This window comes from Rhinopithecus roxellana, chromosome 17, assembly GCF_007565055.1.
Source record: "Rhinopithecus roxellana isolate Shanxi Qingling chromosome 17, ASM756505v1, whole genome shotgun sequence".
Classification (NCBI taxonomy): Eukaryota; Metazoa; Chordata; class Mammalia; order Primates; family Cercopithecidae; genus Rhinopithecus; species Rhinopithecus roxellana.
In genome coordinates, this window is record NC_044565.1 from 5,682,152 (window position 1) to 5,707,577 (window position 25,426).

The 25,426-nt window shown below is 59.2% G+C and overlaps 2 protein-coding genes and 1 long non-coding RNA gene across 19 annotated transcripts in view; 1 reads left to right on the forward strand and 2 right to left on the reverse strand.

Moving 5' to 3' along the window:
- GLI4 (GLI family zinc finger 4) lies at nt 1-21,693 on the reverse strand. Of its 5 annotated transcripts, none has more exons than XM_030920885.1 (5): nt 9,336-9,470; nt 8,872-9,085; nt 7,318-7,478; nt 2,075-2,170; nt 1-1,011 (listed from the first exon to the last, which is right to left on the reverse strand). In XM_030920885.1, the coding sequence occupies exons 3-5, from the start codon at nt 7,439-7,441 to the stop codon at nt 104-106; spliced, it is 1,128 nt and encodes a 375-aa protein (XP_030776745.1). In that variant the 5' UTR covers nt 7,442-7,478; nt 8,872-9,085; nt 9,336-9,470; the 3' UTR covers nt 1-103. The 5 variants fall into 5 exon arrangements, with proteins under 5 accessions (XP_030776745.1, XP_030776746.1, XP_030776747.1 ...); XM_030920886.1 differs by having other exon boundaries at nt 8,872-9,036; nt 9,336-9,386; XM_030920887.1 differs by lacking the exon at nt 9,336-9,470 and adding an exon at nt 9,164-9,320 and having other exon boundaries at nt 8,872-9,036.
- Nucleotides 9,560-19,671, forward strand: LOC115894235. Of its 2 annotated transcripts, none has more exons than XR_004054269.1 (3): nt 9,560-9,954; nt 13,911-16,056; nt 18,857-19,671. It is a non-coding gene; the product is annotated as an uncharacterized LOC115894235 (long non-coding RNA). The 2 variants fall into 2 exon arrangements; XR_004054268.1 differs by lacking the exon at nt 9,560-9,954 and adding an exon at nt 13,246-13,275.
- ZFP41 (ZFP41 zinc finger protein) overlaps nt 14,478-25,426 on the reverse strand; it is a 16,626-nt gene continuing 5,677 nt past the window's right edge. For 10 of the 12 annotated variants that reach the window (XM_030920897.1, XM_030920891.1, XM_010385489.2 and 7 more), the window contains 3 exons: nt 21,565-21,693; nt 17,003-17,214; nt 14,478-16,367 (listed from right to left, as the gene is read on the reverse strand). The gene's annotated coding sequence lies outside the window, so the exon portion shown is untranslated. Of the gene's footprint in view, nt 16,368-17,002; nt 17,215-21,564; nt 21,694-23,434; nt 24,114-25,426 lie in introns of those variants that run through there. The other 2 variants (XM_030920900.1, XM_030920901.1) reach the window with 2 other exon arrangements.

Here is a 25,426-nt window from a genome sequence, read left to right on the forward strand (position 1 = left end):
TTCGAACAATCAAAAAGCATTTATTCCGGACACATGGCATGCGGTGCTGGGCAATGCCCGCCGTGGGCGCAGGCAGGAGGCCTCGCCCCGAGCCCCCGCCGGGCTACTCGCGGTAGTGCACCCGCTGGTGCTGGATGAGCTGGGAGCTCTGGCCGAAGGCCTTGCCGCAGGCGCCGCACGCGAAGGGCTTCTCGCCTGTGTGGGTCCGCAGGTGCCGAAAGAAGTGCGAGCGGCCGCGGAAGGCCTTGCCGCAGTCGGCGCACTCGTAGGGCTTCTCGCCCGTGTGGATGCGCTGGTGCTCGATGAGCACGGAGCTCCAGATGAAGGCCTTGCCGCACTGGCTGCAGGCGTAGGGCTTCTCGCCCGTGTGCAGCCGCTGGTGGCGCACCAGGTTGGAGCTCTGGCTGAAGGCCTGGCCGCACTCGCCGCACTTGTAGGGCTTCTCGCCGTTGTGGATGCGCAGGTGCTGCGTGAAGTGCGAGCTGTGGCTGAAGGCGCGGCCGCACTGGCCGCACTCGTAGGGCTTCTCGCCCGTGTGGATGCGGTGGTGCTGGATGAAGCCCGACCAGCCGCGGAAGCGCTTGCCGCACTCGTGACAGGCGTAGGGCTTCTCGCCCGTGTGGATGCGCTGGTGCTTCAGCAGCAGCGAGTTGTACTTGAAGCCCTTGCCGCAGGACTCGCACCTGTGCGGCTTGGCCCCCCGCGCGCTGCCCTGCCGGCTCCGACCGAAGTTGACTCCCAGCTCGGCGGCTCGCTCGGGAGCGCCCTCGGGCCCAGCCGCTGCTTGCGGCACGAGCGTCACGCGCCAGGCGCCCCGCGGCTGGGTGCAGGGAACGGCCCCAGGAGGCTGGCCTGCCGGCCGCTCCGCGCTGGACTCGGGCCCGAAGCCAGCGCCGCACCGGGCCCTGCGGGGACGGCTCCTCAGGAGGCTGCGCAGCGCCCCGCCCGCCCCCTCGTCAGGGGCCTGAGAGCCGGGAGAGCGTGGAGCCTGCTCGGGCTCGGGCTCGGAGTCTGAAATGAGAAACGGCAGAGGCGGATAGTACCCGCGTGCCCCCACCGTGACACGGAGGGACGGGGATGAGAGCACAGCTGGACAGGGGTGCTCAGAGGGGCCAGGCACCCACTGGATGGGAGACAAGCGGCCAGGGGCTCGGGGTGCCGTGCCCGGAAGGGCTGTCATAGACACGGGTGGGGGGCGTTGCAGGGTGACCCCGAGCTGCTGGGACCATCCGCAGTCACCACGGCAGCTGTGCCAGTGCACGGAGCCACGGTGGCAGGACAGACCGTAGCCAGGAGAAAGCACTCAGTGCTGGTGAGGACCCAGAACCTGGGGGACTCCAAAGCTCCAGAGGCCGTTCTCAAGCCCTGGCCGAGGATGTGGTCTGTATGGGCACAGCTCCTCATGGGGCTGCATCAGGCCTCAGTGGCAAGTGCCCTGCCGCCCAGCTCCCATGCCCACCCCAGGAGCTTCCCACGCAAATCTCTGGCCCAGGGTCTCCTTCCAGGGACCTGACCTCAGACACCTGCTCCCCACCCCAGGGCCACCCAGGTGTGGGCCAAGGCTCAGCACTGTTAAATCCAGCCGTATCACTAACATCGCCTGGAAGGAACCCAGGCGGCTTCTCAAGGGGGAGGTGCAGGGGACCTGGATTGACACCGCTCCAGTCAGGCTGAGGGGAGGCCATCTAGGGGATGCAGTAGGAGGGGACCCAGGATAACTCTGGTGGATCTGGGGGGACAGTGGTGCTCTGAGCCAGAGGCCCCAGCCTGAGGCAGGTGGAGGGGAGGGAGGAGTTCCTGCTTCACTATGTCCAGCTGGGGCTGGCAGGAGTCCACATGGTGCCACTGGGGCAGGTGGCAATGGGCTGCAGTCACCACCTCGGGAAGCATCAGTGACTGGACTGGCATTAGAATGGGGGAGGGGCCACAGGGCAGAGCTGAGCTGGTGCCAGGGAAGAGAAGGGGCCCCAGGAAGGGGGTGGTGCCAGCATTGGGGGAGCCACAGCAGTGGGCATTGAGGAGCCTGGCACATGCAGAGCTCCGGTCACCCAGTAACCCAGTTCTGCTCACTCACCGGGCCAGAAGGTGTCTCTGCCGACCTCCACCTCCTCTATGTTCTGGAGATCCAGGTCAGATGGCTGGGACACCTCAGGGCTGGAGCTCGGCGAGCCTGGAGGGCAGGGAGGCTGGGGCTCACCTCCACCCTCCGGACCGCTGCCCCTGCTCCTCTCTGACTGCCATGTGCTCCTGGGCTGTGGCCCTGACACAGGATACCTCCTGGCCCTCCCAATCCCAGTAGCAGGCCTGCTGCTCGGGCTTCTCTAGCCACGAACGCCCTTTGCCTTCCTTCCCAGCTGGGTTCAAGAGCCTCCTCCTCCAGGGGCCAGCATTGGGAGCTCATCCCCTGCAGCCCAGTAAGCACAGCCAAAACCTGGGGTAGCTTCGAAGTGGCCCTCCTGCTGCTGAAGGCGGCTTTGTCACCTTGGCTGGCTGTGGCCAGCCCTCCTCCCTGCCCCGCTGTCCTGCAGTGCTGCTCTGAAGTGGCCTCTCAAAGTGCTGGCCCTGCAGGCTCCCACACAGGTACCTCACAAAGCCTCCCTCCCTCGGCCCCAGGCCTTTCTGTCCCTCCAGGGCTCTCCGCTGTCCCTGATGAGCACCCAGAAACAGCAGAGGTAGCTGTTCCCAGCAGGCCCAGTGTACTGCCCCCTGCTTCCTCAGGCGGAGACTGGGGAATGGGCTGGGCCCACCCATGAGCCCCTTGCCCCTGGGCACACCAGGCTTGGGCACCCAGGACCAAGACCCCCGCCTTCCACCCAAGACTTGGTGGGGGCAGGGTGGGGGGATGGCCTTAACACTCAGGGAGCACAGATGCAAGAGGGAGGGGCGCGGGCTCCGCTGCCCAAGGCCAGTGGTCAGCTCTCCTCACACCAGCAGAGGCACCAGGCCCCTTTGGGGATCTCACCTGCCCTCTGCCCACAGCAAGGAGGGTGGCTGGGGGCTGTACTCAAGGACAGGGGTGTCTCTTTGCCCCGCGAGGCCGAGTCTGGGTGCCCCCAGCGATGACAATGCAGCGATGGGCACAGAAAGATGCAGGGCTGGGGTGGGCGGAGGCTCCTGTCCACACCATGTTCATAACAGTGCCCGGCTGGGAGCCTTTCATGGGACTTCCCAGCCTCAGGCAGGCCTGCCCCGGCTGCAGTGAGGTGACCAGCTTGGCCCACCATGGAGGGCGGACCTCCCCAGCCTGGCCAGCCACTCAATTACCCGACATGCCCACCCGCCCTCACATCGGCCCCTGGGAGACCTTCCGAGCCCAGGCTGAGGAGTGAGGGAGACCTGACATGAAGGGCTGGGAGGTTCAGCAGGTGGGGACGGCTGTGCGATGTCCCTTCCTCGAGAGCTGAGGGTCCAACTGCTTGGCTGTCCCGAAGCAGGATGGGGGGGGGGGTCCCAAACCACCTCTAGGCCTTTCAGATATGCTCCCCAACGTGGGGACAGGCCTGGGGGCACTGGCCTCTCTGGGCTGTGACCCTCACTCCCAGCTCGTGGCCACCATGTCACCATCCGCTGGCAGCCAGGGGAGCTGGCGTGTTCTACAGATGGCCAAATGCAGGGCAGGCTCCAGCGCTGTGCTCCTGCGGAGGGGTGGTGAGGGCATCACCTCTCAAGACAGCCTTGCCACCTTTGCCCTGCACTGGGATGCCACTGGAGGGGACCTACAGCACTTAGAGAAAGAAAGTGACCCTGATTCCAGCTTTGTTTCTGGGGCCACGCCCCGGCACTGACAGGCGGGATGTTCCCCGGGCTGTCACTTTAAGAGGACCAGTGACATTACCAAGATGCGAAGCATGCCAAAGCTGCTGCCAGCTGTACGGGTGCCCGGAGACACCCTCAGGGTCAAACGATGACAGGTGGTGTGCACTGTCTCCACCCTGCTGCGGAACAAGCGGATTCAGGATGGCCCCCAGCTCCCTGGGAACCTGCCCCATTCATGTAGCAAAGTACTTCCTAGGACCTTCTCTAGAGGAGGATGGGGGTGGCCTAGGGTCAGGTGCAGGCCACACACAGTATGGGTCACTGTCACTCCACTGCCTAACCCTGGCTCCTGACACTTGCCCACATTCGGGCCATTTTTGCAAAGCTTAGTCACTTGCCACCTGCTGGCTGTGCCCGGGCCGTGCCAGGTCTCTGCAGGGTGGACACCCAGACCCTGCTCCCCACCCCACTGGCTCTGTGCAGAAGTACCCCCGCCTCAGTTTCACTGACCCCTCCCCCAGCCAGTGCCCTCCCACTGCTGTGCTGGGACACAGGGACAGTATGGCCCAAAGTGGAGAAACACCAGGGCTGCCCACCTGCTGGGGCTGGTCTTCCAGGTGGAGGCAAGGTGGCTGTGCACGGCTGGGGACAGGCAGGAGGTAGGTGCTTTCCTGGCCGGAAGGGCCTTTCTTTGTGTGTAAAATGGCACAGCAAGTGCTGTGTGCCTGGGCCCGGACCAGGTGAGTTAGGTGCTGGGGGGTGGTCAGTGGGCACCTAGAGTCCAGATCTCAGGTGCCAGGGCCAGGCACTCCATGTGGAAAGATGCTGTGCCTGTCGCGGGGTGCCGTTGCCCTGCCCATGGGGTCCTCCCCACCAGCCTGGGCACTTAGTAACCCCCACAGGACTGCAAGCCCCCAAGGGTCCCAGGCCTCCCCTCCCTCACTTCCTCCTGCCCACAGACTTCCCCTCCACCTGCAGAACCCCTGGGCAAACCTTCCAGAACCGGTGCAGGCAGTGCTGGCTCTGGTGGGCGTGGCCTTGGGGCACAACACAATCCCTGAGGAGCTGTGTGGGGACCCTCAGTCCCCCAGGCCCACGGAAATGAGGAACTGTGTCCTTTTCCCACCTGCCTGGTCTCCCTGCTCTGCAAGGCCTGGGCTAGGCCATGGCCCCAAGCCCTTTGCTGTGGGACCCCAGCTTCATGTCTGCAGGAACCACTGCGGAGAGCCTTCCCTGGCCGCTCCCCATGCCCCTCACTACCCTCCCCACTGATAAACAGCTCCTCCTCAGGATCTCCTCTGCTCCCGGACACCTCACAGCCCAGGGCTCAGCATGCCCAGCACGGCACCCACCAGAGGCCCCGGAGGTGACCACGTGTGCCCGGGGTGGGCCCCGGGAACCTTGGTCTGGCCCACTGCAGTCTGGGAGTTGGGAGGCTGTGGCTCCAAGTCCTGGCTTGGCCTAACTGGCAGGACAGTCCTGGACAAGTTCCAGAAACACCTCGGCTGCCTCTGCTTAGGAATCTGCGGCCCCAGGGCATTCCCAAGGAGCAGAGGAAGCTGGAAACGCCGGAAGCAGCCCCGCCTTCACCCAGTGCCTGGAAGTTGTGACAGAGGCCGCCCGTGGCTGCGGCCTGGCCCCGTTTGCTCTACCCCGGGCCTATCAGCATGAAGAGGGGATGAAGGCCACCCCCTTATCTGGCTCTGGCTACCTGCCCCCAGGCCCCACTGTGCCTCAGCCACAATCTCCTCCTGCCACAATCTCTTGCTGGGGGGAAGCAGCCACACCTGCCGTTCTCAGGGCCGAGCTCGTCTGTCCTCCCTGGATGCTGTTTCTGGTACAGCAGGGAGAGGGCAGAAGCTGCTGGTGCAGCCCCCACTCCCTCCCATGGGGCAAAACCTCTGCGGATTTCAGGGCACTCGGACATGGCTTCAGTGCCCAGGGGGCTTCCAGGCCTGTGGGGCTGGGGACTCATGCCTGGTTTTCTGGGCCTGACTGCCCACGGCTGGTGGAGACAGGGCTGGGGGTAGTGCAACCCTGCAGGCTCAGTGGGCCCGGCCTGAGGCCCCTCCATGCTCCCCAGGCCCACCCTCTGCCTGGGCATCAGCTTCTTATCCTGCAGAACCTGGCCTGCAGCCCCCTCAGCCTGTGTCCTGTGCTAAGATGATCTGCTGGGCTGTGCCCTCCCCAAAAAGACTATCCCTCTGGAGAAGTCACACCTCACCAGGCCCGGGGAGGGGGGCGGCGCGGGGGGGGGGGAGTGCCAGGGCATGCCCTGAGTCTGCTGGCCTCCTGGCCTTGTCTCTGGGCTTCCATGTCCCCAATGGTAACAGGACAGGAGGACTTCCCTCAGCCATTGTACAGGTGACATGAGAGGGCAAGGGCGGGCCCTGAGATTTTGACTGACTAAGGGGTGAGGAGCACGGCCCTCGGGACATCGGCTGGAAGCCCAGCCACAGTGTGTGCTGCGGGGGCTTGGGATCCTTCCAGGCAGCCCCTGGCCAGGCCCACCAGGACAGGCAGCCCACAGGCGCCCCTTCCCAGCCTCCTCACAGTCCCTGGGGAGTTGCTTGGGACACAGCAGTGGAGATGGCAGGGCTGCAGGCTCCTGCTCCTTGGGGGAGTGGATGCCAAGCCGCCTGGCTCCCTGCTCCTCTAACTCACCCTGGTCCTGGCTCATTGGGGAAGCCCCTGGCCTCTCTGTCCCCATCTGAGTGCCCACCTGAGGGCCCCATGCAGTGCAGCTGCTCACCACAAGCCTCAGTGGTCCCTTCAGCCACCAGGATGCTGACTACCCAAGAGGGAGAACCCTGTGCCAGGTAGCGCCATTCCTGGGCCAGACACAGGCTCTCTAGGCTTGACCTATGTGGGGCCTTGCCCCTGCTGTCAGCAGCTCATGTGCTGGGTTGGGCCACGAGGGCCGTGAGGCCAGGCCTCCTGTGGAACACCCAGCAGAGATGGAGCCTCAGGATCCCTGACCTCCGAGAGGGAGCAGAGCCTGGGGCACCACGGGGCTGGGACCCCCCCCCCCACCTCAACTCCCAGGGCCTGCCATGTGACCACGAGGCCATACCATCAGGGGTGGAGCAAGGCCGGGCCTCTGTCCCTGCGGGTCTGGGGACCACACCCAAACCAGCTTGGCAAGGACTCTGGCTGCTGCACTTCCTGAATGATAACACTCAGAGGGGCCATGCCTTGCTCCTGGTCTTCCTGAATGGCAACAAACACTCAGAGGGGCCACGCCTTGCTCCTGGTCACGCTGGACGCAGATTTTGAGGCCACTTTCCCTCCTATACCACAACTCAGGAAAGAAACAATGCGGGGAACCGTCCCCAGGGAGCCAGAGCTCAGGCTTGGCCCCAGCCTCAACCACTGCTCTCCCAACCCAACCCGCGCCCAGCCCCTGGCCTGAGGGTGCAGGAACCCCAGCTGCTGAAGGAGCTGCATACAGGTGTCCGGAGGTGCCTCAGTCAGCCAGGGTGGCAGGTCAGGAGGAGACGGGGCAGGGGACGTGGGGGAGGGGATGCTGGGTGGAGGGTGCACAGCGGGCTGGGTGAGTACCATGTTGATGCCCATGGAGGTGAAGCTGAGGCTCGTGGTGCTGGGCTCCAGGTGTCCCCGGTGATGAGAGACTGACAGGGGACGGGGCAGAAGGGGACTTCTGAACGTCCCCTAGGGCTGCCATCTTCCCTGAGACCTGCTGAAGGTGTCACACCTGGGACCTGGGGAAAATGAAAACCATGGCAGATGAGGCGACTGAGAGGAATGTAGGGGGGACGGTGCAGGAGGAGGCCACATGCCAGCTCCCCAAGGGGAGACGGAGATTTATCCACTCCAGGAGGAGCAAGGATGGAGGGTGAACCCACAGGGACACATAAGGCCTGGGGTGAAGCAATCAGGGGACCTGGCACGTTTATTCAGTAAGGATTTACGCTTTGAGTGGCGGGGCACAGTGGCTCACGCCTGTCATCCCAGCACTTTGGGAGGCCGAGGCGGGTAGGTCACCAGGTCAGGAGTTTGAGACCAGCCTGGCCAATATGGTAAAACCCCATCTCTACTAAAAATACAAAAATTAGCTGGGTGCAGTGGTGGGCGCCTGTAATCCCAGCTACTTGGGAGGCTGAGGCGAGAGAATCACTTGAACCCGGGAGGCAGAGTGAGCTGAGGTCAGCCCCTGCACTCCAGCCTGGGTGAGACAGCAAGACTGTCTCCAACAACAAAAGGAGTAATGCTTTGGAAGGAGCGCTTAGGAAGTAGCCACCACCTGGGCAGCACAGTAGACACCTGTGGAGGCTGAAGCAAAGCTCCTGTCCCAGCGGAGGCTCTGGCATCTCCCTCCAACCCGTGGCATCATCCCTCCCCCAGAGAAAGGCATAGAGAGTCTTCCAGAAAAACCTCAGCTGCTGGCCCTGTGGGAAGGCTGAAAACCGAACCATGCCTGCTGGCGCACGAGTGTTTTGGAGGAAATCTTAACAAGGCTTTTCCTGAACAGCAAAAGAGAGGCATTTCCAGAGAGGGGAACCCTCTTCCTCACACCCTACAGAACCGTCAGAGGCTGCAGGCTGGAATCCCCTAGTCCAGCCCTGCCGCAGCGCTGGGAGACTCACTCAGGGCTCCAAGATACTTCTTAGTTTGCTTTGCAAAAATGGTGTGAGTCCAATGTGAGAAGTGACTTTTCTTTCATACTGTGATAGAGTAGGAATTCCTAATCTGGGGCAGGGAGTGAAGAAAGGAACGGGAAGAATAGACAAAAGTTAACGGAGATTCAGATATAAGGACAGCAGTGCCTACTTCGAGAAAGTGGGAGAGGCAGCTCCCACACGGCCACCACCCCAGTGCCCGGCCTTCTGGGCCAGCCTCCATCCACTAATGATGGGAAAGGTCAGGTCGCCAGGTAAGTGGCCACTGGGTGCAGGTCCTCCACCTCGGAGTCACATCTCAAGTTACTTAGTCACCTTACTGGGGACATCTGGTAAAATGGCCTACTCGATCACCCCGACCCTGGCGTGACCCCCAGGATTGAGTGGAGGCGGCCGTCACAGAGTGGACGCTCCTTCACCCTCAGGGAAACACAAACTCTTGAGCGCCAGGCTGAAGGGGGAGGGGCACTCCTACCAGTGGCTCGGGGGAAGCATCCTCTGCCCCTCTGTTACCAGCCCCGGGGGAGCGGACCCGATCGCCGGGAGCTCGGCACAAAGAGCGTCTGCCCGGCGGTGCGGCGCTGGGGTCCGGCGGCTCCACGCTCCCGAGCGGCGGGACCTCCGGGCCTCAGTTTCCCATCTGCAGAGTGGGGATGAGCGGCCGTCACCGGGTGCTTGGGAAAGGCGCCCTGCGAACGGACACCCGCGATCACCAGGGGCACTGGGCGGGGCGGTCCGCTGCTGCCCCGCGACCCCCAGGAGCCCACCCTGCTCCCCGGGCCTGGCCCGAGGCCAAGGTCACGGCGAGCGGCGGCTGCAGGGGCCGCACGGCCCGGCTGGGCAGGGCTGCACCGCGGAGGACGGCGCACGAGCTCGGACTGGGCTGGTCCCAGGCGCCAGGAGCCGCCGCCACCACCGCCGCCGCCCGCACCCACTCACCTTCCCAGCGGGAGGAGGCCGCCGCGCGCCGGACGGAAGTGCCCGCCCCACTCCGCCCAGCCGCCGCGCACTTCCGGGACGCTCTGGGCCTCGGGAGGACTGCACGCCTCGGTGGCCACGTGGGGGCGGGGCCGGGATGCAAGAGGAGGCCTTTCCCCGCCCCGCTGCTCCCCTCCTGGGCTGCGCCCGCGCGTGGCTTTCGCGTTCACGCTGGCCCGGATCCCGCCCGCGCCTGCAAAGCGCCCGGGCGCTGGGAGCGGCGCTGCGTGGGGCGCAGAGGCCGGCGCCTCGGAGCTTCCTTCCCGACGGGGGCCAGGCCTTCGCCCGCGCGCCCACGGCCGGGCTTCGGGAGCTGACGGCGCCGTCCCCACGCTCCCCGCCGCCTCCGCGCACTCCAGGCCCCGGGGTTCTCGGCTGGAGTCGCTTCCACGTTCAGCTTGCGAGTCCACCCCGCCGCCCTCTTGGGTTCCCTCCTCGGGATGTGTCCGCAGCGATGGCCACCGGCCGCCGGGAACCGCTGCAAGACGCGCGACCTCCCGCTCCCCTCGCGGGGGTCCCAGCGCCCTCGATTCTGCCTGATTTCCAGGGGCCTCCCCGGAGCCCAAGGAGGATAATACAGGTTCCCCAAAGCCCCTTCATGGACTCCTTCCTCATTTTCCTCTTGTTCAGCCAGTTTCTCCCTCAGTTCTGTGTTTACGACCCGAAAAGATAAAACTGTCACTCTCTGGGATAAACAAACGGCCGGGGGAGGGTTCTTTGACCCTTTTGAGCAGGGGTGCAGAGAGCCGAGGCGAGGGGACCCCCGAGCTGGAGGGGCGCGCGGAACAGAGGGCGGGGAGCCAGATGGGCAGCAGCTGCCTGGTGCCAGAGTGGACGTTCAGGGTTGTGTGGGTGGAGAAGGAGCCCCCAGGCCGATAATATATAAAAATCTCTAAACTCCACCGTAAGAAAACAAACATTCCAGTTAGAAAATTGGCAAGAGCCGCAACAGACATTTGACCGAAGAGGGCACAGGGATGGCAATAGGCTCGGAAAGGGATGGCTGTCAAGGAAGGGCTGGCCAGCATCGCGGTGGGTGCCACTGCACACTTGCCAGGTGGCTCAGGTAAAAACTACTAACAAGTGCCAAGTATCACTGAGGCTGCGGAGCAGCTTGGGACATCGCCAGTGGTAAGGCAAAGTGGTGCTGCCATTCTGGAAATGGGCTTGGCAGTTTTTTAAAAAGTTGTAAGTAGGGCTGGGCGCGGTAGCTCACGCCTGTAATCCCAGCACTTTGGGAGACTGAGGCGGGCGGATGACCAGAGGTCGGGACCAGCCTAACCAACAGGGAGAAACCCCGTCTCTCCCCCATCTCTGGCTAATACAAAATTAGCCAGGTGTGGTGGCGGGCGCCTGTAATCCCAGCTACTCGGGAGACTGAGGCAAGAGAATCGCTTGAACCTGGGAGGCGGAGGTTGCAGTGAACCAAGATCACGCCATTGCACTCCAGCCTGGGCAACAAGAGCAAAAACTCTATCTCGGAAAAAAAAAAAAAAGTTATAAGTAAATCTACCATGTGACTGAGCGTGTCACTCTTGGGTGAAAACTAATGTTCATGTAAAAATCTGTGCCCCAACCTGGACCATCCTATAGAACTAGTATATCTGTCTGGGTGCAGTGGCTCACACCTGTAATCCCATCACTTTGGGAGGCTGAGGTGGGTGGATCACTCGAGGTCAGGAGTTGAAAACCAGCCTGGTCAACATGGTAAAACCCCGTCTCTACTAAAAATACAAAAAACTACCCGGACACGGTGGCAGGCACCTGTAATCCTAGCTACTTGGCAGGCTGAGGCAGGAGAATTGCTTGAACCCAGGAGGCGGAGGTTGCAGTGAGCTGAGACCGCACTCCAGCCTGGGCGACAGAGCAAGACTGTCTCAAAAAAAAAAAAGAAAGAAAAGAAAAAAAAGAACTAGTACTGTATCTGATACTGTTTGGAGGTGAGCCCCCTGCACATCTCGTGGAAATGTGGCCCGATGGTGGCGGTGGGACCTGGTGGGAGGTGTCTGGGTCATGCGGGGGATTACTCATGAGTGGCTTGGTGCCCTCCCCTTGGTGATGAGTGAGTTCTGGGTCCATTAGTTCACAGGAGAGTTGGCTGTTAAAAAGAGCCTGGCGCCTCCACCCCTATCTTGCTCAGGCTCTTACCATGTGACAGATGCGCCGGCTCCCACTTTGCCTTCTGCTGTGAGTAAAAGCTTCCTAAGCCCTCCCCAGAAGCCTCTTCTTTACAGTATGACGAGGGACAGCAGCACCCTCGGAACCCTGATCTGAACCGTGAGTCAAGCAAACCTCTTTTTTTTCTTATTTACTTTTGAGATGGAGTTTCTGCTCGTCGTCCAGGCTGGAGGGCAATTGGCGCAATCTCAGCTCATTGCAATCTCTGCCTCCCAGGTTTAAGCGATTCTCCTGCCTCAGCCTCCCAAGTAGCTGGGATCACAGGCGTGCACCCCACACCCAGCTAATTTTGTATTTTTAGTAGAGATGGGGTTTCGCCATATTGGCCAGGCTGGTCTTGAACTCCTGACCTCAGGTGATCCACCCGCCTCAGCTTCCCAAAGTGCTGGGATTACAGGCATGAGTCACCGCACCCAGCACCTTTTCTTTCTTTTTTTTTTTTTTTGAGATGGAGTCTCACTCTGTCGCCCCGGCTGGATTGCAGTGGTGCGATCTCGGCTCACTGCAAGCTCCGCCTCCCCGGTTCATGCCATTCTCCTGCCTCAGCCTCCCAAGTAGCTGCAACTACAGGCACCTGCCAACTTACCCAGCCTCAGGTATTCCTTTATAGCAGTGCAAAATGGACAAACACAGAACCTACATCAGGAGAGCGGCAGATGACAATGCAATCGACTCGATGACAGGCTGCAGCCGCATTGCACCGGGCTGTGCAGACTCATTTTGGGGGACAGCTGTGTCTTTGTATGTAGTTCTTGACATTGTCACACACACAGGCTGTTGTCACCAGCTCCCCATGCATCCAGCGCATCACGGGAAGCTGAGTCACCGAAGCTACCGTCCATGTCGGCTGACCTTTGAGAAGCCGTGGAGCGTCTTACTTCCCAGGCCCCTTAGACCGGTCCTCAGCCTGGCCAGCTCACAGGAGTGAAGGGAGAAGGGAACAGGTGTAATCAGAGTGGAAGAATCCCCTTCCCCCACCAGGGCTTTGGAGGCAGTACAAGGGTTGCTGATTTAATGAGCTGCGAGCCAGCAGCCAGCCTGGTCTGTTGGAGCAGCAGGTCCCCACTCCTTGCCTCGAGCAGGGTTTTGCTGGGTATTCACTGTAAACAATGAGCTGGTGTTCCTTATGCTGGGAGGCGGAGTTTGGGGTTCGAGCCCAAACAGCCCCAGAGCCCCTGGTCCTAAGGCGTGGGAGTCGGCCCACAGCCCCCCAGGCCTGTTGTCTTGATTTGTCCCCTTGGGCTGTGGATTAGAAAAGGCCTCCATGGGCTTCCTTTGTTGAGATCAGGAAATTCAGTGCCCATTCAGATACCCACACAGGCCTGGCCTGCTCCAGCCAGTGCTGCTGGGGTTGGGGTGAGGGTGCCATCTGGACAGGCAGTGCCCTTGTCTCTAGGGGTCCCTGTGGGAAAGTTCAAAGCTTTCTGGGCAGGAGGGCTGGTCAGAGCCCCCGAGCCACTGGAGTAGAGGGGCTGAGAGCACTTCTTAGACCATACCTGGAGACGAGGGGCTTAAAGGAGTGACCAGGCTTAAGGTCCAAGAGGCTTCTCTAAGGGGCAGCATCAGAGAGAGATGGGGGTGGGAGCAGGAAGGAAGGGAGGGGAGGCAGCAGAAGGGAGGGGCCAGCCCATCACAGAGAGGTGGGAGGGGTGCAGGGGCAGAGGTCTGATGCTTGAAGGAGTCACCTGGGGTTCGAGTTTGGAAGACCAGGCAGGGGAGCGTGGTGAGCAAGGGGAGGACAGAACAGGACGGGGAGGGACAGACCGAACAGCCTTGACACCTCCACTGGGGGCCTGGATGTCATTCTCAGGGCACTGGGGGGCACAGGCGTCTGCAGGGAGGGAGGCAGGAGAGCTGACACACACTGAAGGTCTCCCTGGGGCTGTGGGGTAGAGCAGAGCAGCACAGAAGGGAGAGGGGGTCAGTGGCTGCAGTCCCTGCACACAGCACAGCTGGCAGAAGGCTGCCTGAGTCCCAGGCCGGGATGCGGATGATGAGGAAGCTTTAGGCCTGGGCTGGTGGGACAGAGACGGGGCCACTCTGGGTGTTGTCCTCAAGAGTGCAGAAAGGCAGTCGAGTACACTTGCCTCTCGCCAGCACCAGCCACTGTGTCGCCTTGCTGGCTTGTTTGCGGGGGAGGGACAGCTGGGAGGGTTCTGGTCAAGTATGTGAAGGCATGACCTGTCCCCACATCTCCAGCCACCGCAGACGCTTGTTCCTACAGGAGCGACCCCTCCATGCCTTTCTAGTTTCTGGAACCCCAGGCATCTCTGGGCTGTTCCCCGGGGCCTTGAGAGCCACCTTTTCTGTCCTTTCCGTCGTAGTCACGGGGTCTAAATCTGTCTCTCTCACCTGCAGCATCTCTGGTATCTGGGCAGGACCCCCACACATCCCGGCCTCTGCACACCAGAGTCCGGTGGTACCCCCACCCAGCTGTGACTGCCAACACCGTCCCGGACATTGCTGAGTGGTCCCCGGGGGCAGAAGTGCCCCGGTTGAGAGCAACTGCCCTACCGAAGGAGGTGCAAGCCAGGGAACAGAGGACTGGGCAAAAGCGAGTGCTGTTTGGAACTCAGAGGGCCTGGAGAAGGCGTGCAGGACTCCTGGAGCCTACTCTGGGGCATCCTGAGTACAGGCACTAGGCCACCGAATGAACCCTCAGCTTCCCAGGTATCCGGGCCCAGAAAGGTGTGAGGACATTTCCGCGCTGCAAAGGGTTGCTCCCATCATGAGTTAGTGAACGCCTTTCTCATTTATGTGTCAGTCTCCTGTTGAGTCTGGCTAACGGGGAGTGGTCTTGGGGAGACCCATCAGAGGCAGCGACCAGCCAGGCTCCTGCGGTCCTGGGAGGCAGCTGGTAGCCTTCGTGGGGGGTGCTGACTGCATCCCCAGAGTGCAGAGAGATCAATGAAGACAGCACTCGAGTCAGAAATCAATGTTTACTGCAGAGAACACAGAAGCCAGCAAGCAGCAGGGAAGGGAGGTGTCGTAGCGAGCATGTCGGGCAGGCTGGGAACCAGCGCAGCGGCCCACGCGGACCGAGGAAGACAAACGCAGAGCAACTCACAGGAAGCGCAGCTGAAAACAGACGCTTATCCCAGATGCACAGGACACTTACCAAGGATGGATGGTCTCAGAGTCATGCTCAACAGCTTTGGCTGGCAGGACAGTTAAAGTTTTGGACAATAGAAAGTAAGAGTGGGAAAGGGGACATCTGCCCCAACACGAGAGGCCAAGACCACAGCTGTTACAGGAGGGGTCAGCGCCGTAGTACACGGGTGGCGGCGGCTGCACATGCGTGCCCGGGGAATGAGAGTGTTCGGACATGCCAGGTACCCAGCCTGGGGAATGAGAGTGTTCGGACATGCCAGGTGTCCAGCCTCACCAGGAAACAGGCACACGGGGACAGAGGTGCAAACATGAAAACCCTCGCTGAATCCACTCGCCTGAGTGGTGGCCACGGGAGCATGGTGCTGCACTCCCCACAAACCTGAAACTGGGCCCCAGGGCGAGAGGCATGGAAGGTGCAGGGGTGCAGGGATATGGGTAGGGGCTGCCAGGTCAGAGGCGTGTCCAGGAACCCCCATCAGGCTGGAGCCCTGCCCTGAGCCGCCTGCAGGGGTGACTGTGGGACAGCAGCGTTAGGCTCGGTCTTGGCTGTGAGGTCGCTCCCACTGCCACGCATGACCCTGGGATTCTGTCAAGGTGGGGGCCGTCTGCTTGGCACGAGCTCCCTGACCATGTGGCTGGGTTTGCGGAGGAAACCAACACCAGGCTCTGTAAGCACGAGGCTCCCTGCCGGCCCCATCCCAGAGTGCACTCCATCCTTCCCGCATCCCTGGGCTCAGCTGTTCCTCACTGACCTCAGAGACACCCTGCCCTGCCCCAGCTCCACAGGAGCCCTGCCCGCCACCACCTCAGCTCTGAGTCTCCCCTGGGGACACGGTCTTTCTCCTGGTGCAGAGGCGCAGGACGCTGCCCCCAGGGCCTATCTTCCTCTGCAGCATGTTTTGATGTCAGCTCATTCACAGGAAAGAAACGGTCACATCTCAGTGCCCCAAATGGGGACCAATAGGAGAGGTCACTGGGAACGAAGTCCGGGTACACTCCGGGGTCCATGGGCTCTCCAGAAACGCAGGCGGACCCCACCCCCCACCAGAGCCAACAAGCCTCAGTCACTGATCGGCCCCTCCCTGCTTCCCCGTGTCGAAGAGGAAACAGAGGCCCAGATGAGGAGGGCTGGCTGGCTGCATGCCCAGACCTCTGGTCCCAGGGCTGGCTGGCAGCGCCCCTCCCCTGCTCACTTCCTGCTCTCCTGAAATATGGCTCAGGGACGCGGCCTGTGGGGACAGATGCTGGCATAGCTCACAAAATGCTCGCACAAGCGACACTCCATGGCACGTCCCTGCAGCAGAGCCAAGTCACAGCATTTGAGGTCCTCTGCACTCTGAGGCCCACAGAGCTCGGCTGGCCAAGTGAGGCTGGTGCCCGCTGGTCAGGGCAGGTGAGTGGGGTTGGGAGGATGGTGCCTGCTGGTCAGGGCAGGTGAGTGGGGTTGGGAGGATGGTGCCTGCTGGTCAGGGCCACCCTCTGGTCTGGGAGGCCGAGCAAAGCTGAAAGGATGGTGCCTGCTGGTCGGGGTGGCCGCGTGAGGCTGGGAGGGTGGTGCCTGCTGGTCAGGGTGGCCAAGAGAGGCTGGGAGGATGGTGTCTGCCGGTCAGGGCGGCCCAGGAGGTGCTGTCCAGGTGGAGCCCGGGGCTGGCGTGGGTGCGCCATGCTCCTGAGAAGTTTCTGGGTTGTGGCTTTGACGTCCTCCTGCAATGAGAACGCTGACACTTGGCTGAAGGGTCCTCATGTCTCCCCCAGTACACTTCTGAGATGCCAGGAAGGTTCTGAACATTAGGCTGATTCCTGGGACTCCCCTCGTGGCCTCACTGGAGTCAGGAGCCCGCGCCCCACACCCACTGCCCCACTAGGATGGCTCTGCAGTGGCCTGAGGACAATGAACACTGGGGTCACTGGTGTCAAGTTGCCCACTGTGATGGTTTTGACCTCTGAAGATGTTTGGGAGCCAAGTGAAAGCCTGGGAGCTAGGCCGGGCGCGGTGGCTCATGCCTGTAATCCCAGCACTTTGGCAGGCCGAGACGGGCGGATCGCGAGGTCAGGAGATTAAGACCATCCTGGCTAACACGGTGAAACCCCGTCTCTACTAAAAATACATTTAAAAAATTAGCCGGGCGTGGTGGCGGGCACCTGTGGTCCCAGCTACATGGGAGGCTGAGGCAGGAGAATGGTGTGAACCCGGGAGGCGGAGCTTGCAGTGAGCTGAGATCCGGCCACTGCACTCCAGCCTGGGTGACAGAGCAAGACTCCGTCTCAAAAAAAAACAACAGAAAAGAAAGCCTGGGAGCTATTTCTAGGCATTTCAGAGGGTGCTTCCCTGCACGTACCCTGCTGCACACTGCCCTCCCTGGGCCAGGAGCCTGCTGCACAGAAGGAGGTTCCTTTTCTTCTCTTCCGAGCGCTTTTCTTCTCCTCTTGTTAATCTCTGCTCCTCCTCTGAACTGAGGAATGTGCGAATCTTTTTTGTTAGTTTTGAGGTTGCTGCTTATGCATATTTGATCTGGAACTTCCTGCTTTGGGGGTGATCTGCTCTACCAGCCTGAAAAGGACAAGAAATATCTTCTGGGTACATAGGAAGTGCGGTTATTACCTGGTTCCTCTGTTGGTAAAGACCACACTATGAAAGCAAGAGAATGGCTTGGGTTGAGTGGAAACAGGCACCTGCGGGCGATGGAGGCCGGGGCTGGGGGCGGGGGGCCTCGAGATCAGTGGGGGGTGTGGAAGTGGGTGTTAACCCGTGCACCCCAGGGCTGGATGGCACCAGGTTCATGAGGAAGTGCTTCCTGTTTTCTAAAAACGTTAAGGAAGGTGGGAGGGTGTCAGATGTGTAAGCTGAGTGTATATGACACGATCCTTTAAACCGTGCTAGAGCAAATACCCACTCACCCTCCATCCGGTTTCAGAGTGAGATGCCACCCAGGGGCCCATGCCCTGTGCCTGCCCCTCTCTCCGGAGTTCCCTGTGAACCATGCTTTTGCTTTTCCCTGCAGTTCGACCACCTGTGTCCCCAAACAACACAGTTTAGTTTTGCTTGGTTTTGAACTTCGCGGTAGTTAAAATAGAACCGTGTGTCTTCTGTGCCTTACATTCTCTGCTCAGCGTTGTATCTGACACGCACAGGTGCTGACGTGGTCCTGGCTGGCTGTGCAGTCACTGCGCTGACAGCTTCCCTTGACCAACAGACCATGATTTGCCCGCTTTGCTACCGACAGGCATTTGGGTTCTTTCCGGCTTTCCTGACAGTGCACGCTGTGAATGTTGTTGTCTCTGGCTGCGCACACACGTTTCTCACGGGGAAGTAAACAGTGGCTCCTGGGGCAGCAGGAACGCACATCTTCGCCTTTGCCAGAAAACGCCAGGCTGCTTGCTCTCCAGACTGTGCTGCCGCCCAGTGCCACAGCAGCAGATGAGGACTCCCGCCCGTCCCGTGCAAGGATCAGAATCAGACGTGGCCGTCTTTCCCACGCTGTGGGGCACAAAATTGCATCTCTTTGTTGTTTTAACTTGTGTTCCCTGATTTAAATGAGATTGAGCATGTTTTCAGGTATTTATGAGCCATGGATGTTTTTTCTTCTGTGACTTTTGCCCATTTTTCTTTTTTCTTTTTTTTTTTGAGACAGAGTCTTGCTCTGTCACCCAGGCTGGAGTGCAGTGGCGCGATCTCGGCTCACTGCAAGCTCCGCCTCCCGGGTTTACGCCATTCTCCTGCCTCAGCCTCCCAAGTAGCTGGGACTACAGGTGCCCGCCACATCGCCCGGCTAGATCTCCTGACCTCGTGATCCGCCCATCTCGGCCTCCCAAAGTGCTGGGATTACAGGCTTGAGCCACCGCACCTGGCCAATTTTTCTTTTTTCCAGAGATGGAGTCTCGCTGCATTATTCAGGCTGGTCTTGAGCTCCTGTTTTAGGCCATTTTTCTATTTAGATATTTGTCTTTAAAAATCCTGGTTCCTATGACTGCTACACATATTCTGAACGTTTGTCATTTGTTGCTACAGTGGTCAGGGTAAGTAACGGTGGCTGGGATAATGAAGAACCTCCGAATCTCAGCGTCTCACTTGGGAGGCCTCCCCTTCTTGCTCACACCACAACAGGGTCTTGAGGCTCTCCCGAGGGCGACTCCGGGACACGGCTCCTTCCCTTGGTGTGTGGCTCTGCCATCTCTGAGTCCTTCTCTTTCAGTCACAAGAACGGAGGACAGTGGATGGTCACAGGGAAGATTTCAGAAGGCCAGGCCTAGAAGAGGCGCCCATCACTCCTGCTCACATCTGCAGAACAGAATGCAGTGGTGCAATCACAGTTCACTGAAGCGTCAACCTCCCGGGCTCAACTGATCCTCCTGCCTCAGCCTCCCGAGCATATGGGACCGAAATGAAATCTCACTATGTTCCCAGGCTGTCTTAAACTCCTGAGCTCAATCGATCCTCCCACCTTGGCCTCCCAGTGTGCTGGGATGACAGGCGTGAGCCACCACGCCTGGCCTGCAAGTGCTTAGTACCTTTTTTCATGTATATGTGTATGAGTGACACTGAACCGTAATTTTGATATCCAGATTATACTCACTTCAGAAAATAACATAGGGTGTGTTTCCTGTTTGTCTCCGAGTCTGGGTAAAACTGGAGCTGTCTCTTGAAGTCACGTGCAAAGCACCTGGACTTGGCGTTCTTTGGCAAGACTGAGAATCATCCACACAATCTCTGTCATGGCTACGGACTCTGTGTGCGTGTCTCCTCGAGCTGGGCTGCCGCGTGACTTTCCTCTTGACGGTCGAGCCGTTTCGGTGGCGTTCTTTTTGTCAGCACGGGCTTTTCTCACCTTTCCAGCAGCGGATGTGGCTGCACTGTCTTCCCTTCTCCTTCCTAATGGTTGATTTGCTCCTTTTTTTCTTAGTCATTCTGCCAGAGAATGTCAATTTTAATAGTCCTTTCAAAGAACCCACTCTTTTTTTTTTATTTTTATTTTTTTGAGGTGGAGTCTTGCTCTGTCGCCCGGGCTGGAGTGAGTGGTGTGATCTCAGCTCACTGCAAGCTCCGCCTCCCGGGTTCCCGCCATTCTCCTACCTCAGCCTCCCGAGTAGCTGGGACTACAGGCACTGCCATCAAGCCCGGCTAGTTTTTTTGTATTTTTAGTAGAGACGGGGTTTCACCGTGTTCGCCAGGATGGTCTCGATCTCCTGACCTCGTGATCTGCCCGCCTCGGCCTCCCAAAGTGCTGGGATGACAGGCGTGAGCCACCGCGCCCGGCCTTTCAAAGAATCACCTCTTAGCTCTTTTGTGCTCTCAATGGTGTCTCTTTCCATTAGTTGTATTAATAAGTGGCTTTATTTGCTTATTTATTTTTTTGAGACAGAGTTTCACTCTTGTTGCCCAGGCTGGAGTGCGATGGCGCCCTCTCGGCTCACTGTGACCTCCGCCTCCCAGGTTCAAGCGATTCTCCTGCCTCAGCCTCCCGAGTAGCTATGACCACAGGCGCGCGCCACCACGCCTGGCTAATTTTTTTTGTATTTTCAGTAGAAACGGGGTTTTACCACGTTAGCCATGGCTTGTCTTGAACTCCTGTCCTCAGGTGATCCGCCTGCCTTGGCCTCCCGAAGTGCTGGGATTACAGGCATGAGCCACTGCACCCGGCCTGGGCCTTTGCTTTTCTAACTGTTACACTGGGTGCTTCCCTCCTGACTTCCAGCTCCTCTCCTAACAGCAACAGAAGCACACAGGGTTGGACACTGCCCTTGGATTCTGCTGCCCCCAGGTGCTCTGCTAAGTTGTATGATCATTGAGTTTTAAGTGTCTTATAACTTTCATTATGTTTTTCTTTGACCTGGGTCATGTAGGTTTTCTCTTCCTGGAATATGAGCTTCATTTAAACAAGACACCAAAGCAGAGGTCAGCCTAGATAGCCTCTGGCTTCAGTTCTTGGTCTTGCGGTGATGTCATGAGTTCATCTGTCTGTGCCAAATGATGGGGGCAAAAAAGATGGCAGACTGGTTTTGGTTTGGTTGTGCGATTTTTCTCATAACCGTAAACGTTAAAAAAATTTCCAAGTGGATTTAAAAAATGTATCTTTTATTTTGAGACAGGGTCTTGCTCTGTCACCCAAACAGGTCTTGAACTCCTGGCCTCAAGTGATCCTCCTGCCTCGGCCTCCCAAAGCACTGGGATTACAGGTGTGAGTCACCGCATCTGGCCCAACAAACGTATTTTTTCTTGTTGTTTTCCATGCTGATTTTGTTGAAGCCAGCTCTCTCATCTTTTCCTTGGAGAGGTATCCGAGGCCGTCAGCTTGCATGGCCCCCATTACATGTGTGAACCAATATCTGATCTCGCTAAGAAAACCAGCACACGGGGCGAGCCTTGATCCCACTAACACCAGCACGCGGGGCAAGCTCTGATCCCACTATCACCAGCACGCGGGGCGAGCTCTGATCCCACTAACACCAGCACGCGGGGCGAGCTCTGATCCCACTAACACCAGCACGCGGGGCGAGCTCTGATCTCACTAACACCAGAAGTGGGGCGAGCTCTGCTCTCACTGATCTCACTAAGAATAGCAGCACGCGGGGCAAGCCCTCATCTCACTAACACCAGACGTGGGGCGAGCTCTGATCTCACTAACACCAGACACGGGGCGAGCTGACATGGCCACACAGTAGGATCCAGCACTGTGCTTACGACGTCACGTATTAAGGCTCTGGTTCTTGGCAACCCTGTGGGGTAAGCCCTGTCAGCATCACCATTTCACACCTGGGAAAACTGAGGCAAAGGTCCCAGAGTTCCAGAGTGAGGGGTCAAGTCCACAGCCCCTGACTTGAGAGCTATGCTCTTGACCACCTACCTCCATGCTAGAAATCAAAGATGTCGGATTAAAGTGTGAGTTTAGGATCAGGAACCCACCTGCCCGCTCCTACAGAGGCCGAGGTGGTCCTGCCATCTGTGCGCTGCTGCAGGTGTCTCTGTGGGCATGACCCAGGGCCGGCATTTGGTGAGACATCATTCCGCATCTGGGGGTCCGTCCTATCGGCCCTAAATATGGAAAAGAGATTTACTGTGGCATTATTCATAACAGCCTAGTTTGGAAGCAGCCACACACCCATGTTGGGAAGCGGGTAGGTCGCCTGTACCTTTTTGACTCAACGGGTCATCGTGCAGGCATTAAAAGTAACGCTTCCTTCCCGGCCAACGTGGCGAAACCCCGTCCTGACTACAAATACAAAAATTCGCCGGGCGTGGTGGCGCATGCCTGTAGTTCCAGCACTCAGCACGCTGAAGCAGGGGAATCGCTTGACCGCGGGAGGTGGAGGTTGCAGTGAGCTAAGATCACGCCACTGCACTCCAGCCTGACGACAGAATGAGACTCTGTCTCAAAAAAAAAAAAAAAAAGGTAATGCTTCCTGCTGTCAGTAACAGGGAAAAGCAATGATCATATTATCGTTAAGTAAAATCAAACCTAATGCAGACACCACCAGGGCATGCGTGCCAGTCTCCTGGGCCGTCCTAGACAGCTATGTCCACACTCACCACCCTCCCTGGCACATCCTGACAGACAGCAGAGGATGCCTGCCCTGAGCAGCTCCCTGCCCCGCCCCCTGGTTTCTTTCTTGTGTCCAAGTTCCTGACTTCTGACGCCATCTCTTCCCTGCCAATAGCTCATTCTGAAGAACGCTCAGACACAGAGAAAGTGTGCCAGGATTGGGGGTAGTGTTAGTTCATTTTGTGTTACTACAAAGGAATACCCGAGGCTGGGAACATTTTTATGAAGGGGTTGACTTGGCTCGCGGTTCTGCAGGCTGTGTAGCTATCCGCTTGGCTTCTGGTGAGGCTGCAGGGAGGGATCAAGAGAGACGGAAGAAGGCGCCAGGCTCTTTAATCCAGGAGTCCCCAACCTCAAGATGGGTCCATGGCCTGTTAGAAACGGACCACACAGCAGGAGGTGGGCGGCAGGCGAGCGAGCGTTATCGTCTGAGCTCCGCCTCCTGTGAGATCAGCGGTGGCATGAGATTCTCACTGGACTGCGAACCCTACTGTGAACTGCATGCGAGGGATCTAGGTTGCGCGCTCCTCATGAGAATCAAATGCCTAATGATCTGAAGTGGGACAGTTTCATCCTGAAACCATCCACACCACTCCCTGTCCATGGAAAAACTGGTCCCAGGTACCAGGAAGGTTGCAGATCACTGCTTTAAACAACTAGCTCTCCCGCGAACCTACAAAGTGAGAACTCACTCATTACTGTGAGGAGGGCACCAAGCCATTCCCGAGGGATCTGGCCCCATGACCCCAATGCCTCCCGCCAGGCCTCCTTCCAGCACTGGGGATCACATTTCCACATAAGATCTGGAGGGGACAGACGTCCAAACTACACCAGGAGCTCTAATGCACCTTCACCTAGGACAGGATTAGCAAGCAATGGCCCACAGGCCACATCCAGCCCACCTCCTATGTTGGTAAATAAACTGTGTTTTTTTTTTTTTTTTTTTTTTTTTTGAGATGGAGTCTCGCTCTGTTACCCAGGCTGGAGTGCAGTGGTGCGATCTCGGCTCACTGCCAGCTTCACCTCCCGGGTTCCTGCCATTCTCCTGCCTCAGCCTCCCAAGTAGCTGGGACTACAGGCGCCCACCACCGTACCCAGCTAATTGTTTGTATTTTTAGTAGAGACAGGGTTTCACCGTGTTAGCCAGGATGGTCTCGATCTTCTGACCTCGTGATCTGCCCGCCTCAGCCTCCCAAAGTGCTGGGATGACAGGTGTGAGCCACCCGCCCGGCCTGTAAGTAAAGTTTTCTTGGCACAGCCGTACCTGTTCATTCGTATGCCACTGACAGCTGTTGTTGCCCTACACAGCAGGGTGAGGACCTGCTCTTCATGGGAGAGCTAGTTGTTTCAAGCAGTGGTCCCCAACCTTCTGTGGCCCCCTGTGGGTGCTAAGGCATAGGCCGTGCGGCTGCAGTGCCAAGAATACTTCCTGTCTAACCCTTCATCGGAAAAGTGTGCCAACCTGTGTTCTAGATTCCCCATGACTGACATTGAGCCAGTCTCCTGTCACTCTCCAGTGACGTGCACACACCACTGGCATGAACTGCACACGTCACACTCTGCAGCCGAAGCCTTGGTGTGCATCCGCAGTAGGAGGGCGTCAGTGAGGACTGCCCTGTCCCTGCTGCGCTGGTGCCGGCCGTGTCTACAGTTGACTGTGCCTGGAGTCTACACTCCAGGTCAGCCAAACGTCCCAGCAAGTCCTTCAGAGCAACTCTTCCGATCCAGGACCACACGTCGCATGTGCTCTGACACCTGCTTCTGAACAATTTCACCTTCTGAGATGTCCATTTCTGGGAGTGCAAGTCTTCCTCTCCTGGTGACAGCTGGCTGAGGCGGTCCAGCCTCCGGACGTACCAGGAACGGCTGCATAAGGAGATCCAGGCCAGGGGGCCCACCAAGATGTTCTGCCCTGTGGGGGTCAACACTGGCCGTGGTCTGCCGGCGGCATCCAGGGACGGTCTATCTAGGTGAGGCCGAGGCTGTCCACTTCTCGCTCCCTCACCCCCTTACCCCCCACCCCCTTGCTGACAGCAGTGGGCTGACCACAGCCCCAGGGAGCCCCACAGGAAGACTGCCTCCCCAGCACACGCCCAACAGTGTGAGACACAGTCATCACCGAGGCAGGTACACAGAACCACGGGACTTGCCACCTACCTACCCCCACTGGGACCATGGGCCACTGAGAAGCCACGAAGGCCACGCTTCCAGCAGCGACCGTGGCGGCAGGACCATCAGGAGGCCACAGGTGCCACGACTCCTCTCTGGTGGTTCACCTGCTCACCTGTGCCCAGGGAGACCCTTCTAGTGCAGTCCCGAGAGCAGACCCCCACCAGGCAACACGTCTGATGAAGGCCAACACAGCCTCAACCCAAACAACGCAGGGCCCGCAGGCGAGCACAGCCACACCAGCAATGGCCATGGGGGCGTGGCGGTGGTGGGGCCTTCTGGGTAGACCAGCCTGCCTGGGTCCGTAGCCAGCTCACGCACTGAGTGTCACCCGACCTCAGAGAGCCCTGCAGCCATCTGGGAGATGGTGCCTGCAGGTCAGGACTCAGTGCAAGCAGGTGACGGGCTGGGCTCTCAGACCTGCTATACAGAACGTTAACCAGGCCAGAGGCAAAGCTAGTGTGGGTGACCGTGTGGTTAGTTCTAGGCTATTTCTATTTCTGTGGGGAAGGGGAAGTGAGGAGATGCATCTGTCAGTGCAGCCCACGGGCAGTGGGCATGAGAGAGGCCGGGAGCTGGGCAACCTCCTCACGATACTACAAGTGGAGGCACTCAGGACTCCCTGCCATGGAACAGGCTCCTCTGGCCAGGCCAGCAGCGGGAGCAGCTGGGAGAAGAGACACACTTTGCTTGTGGAATGTGCTTCCAACACGTCTGAGTGCAGGGATTGAAGCATCCTTCTAGTGGGAGGGGAGGCCCGCCAAGAGGCTCTCTTTCCAAGTGACCCCACGGTGGCCAAGCTGGTACAGGGCCTACACAGACAGGCAGGAATATTACAGCCCTCAGAAAGACTGCGGCAGGAAAAACGTGCTAACCCAGTAAACGTTTCCACCCAGACGTGACTGCTCTCCATCATCCGGGCAGTGTCTCCCACTCCGTTTCTGAGACTCCTCAATGGACAAGGCCAAGGCCGTCTCCAGCTCGAATCCGGACCCTCCTTCCAGGACAGAATCCCCAAAGACTAGGGCCATGATTAGTTTCATGTCTAAACAGCTG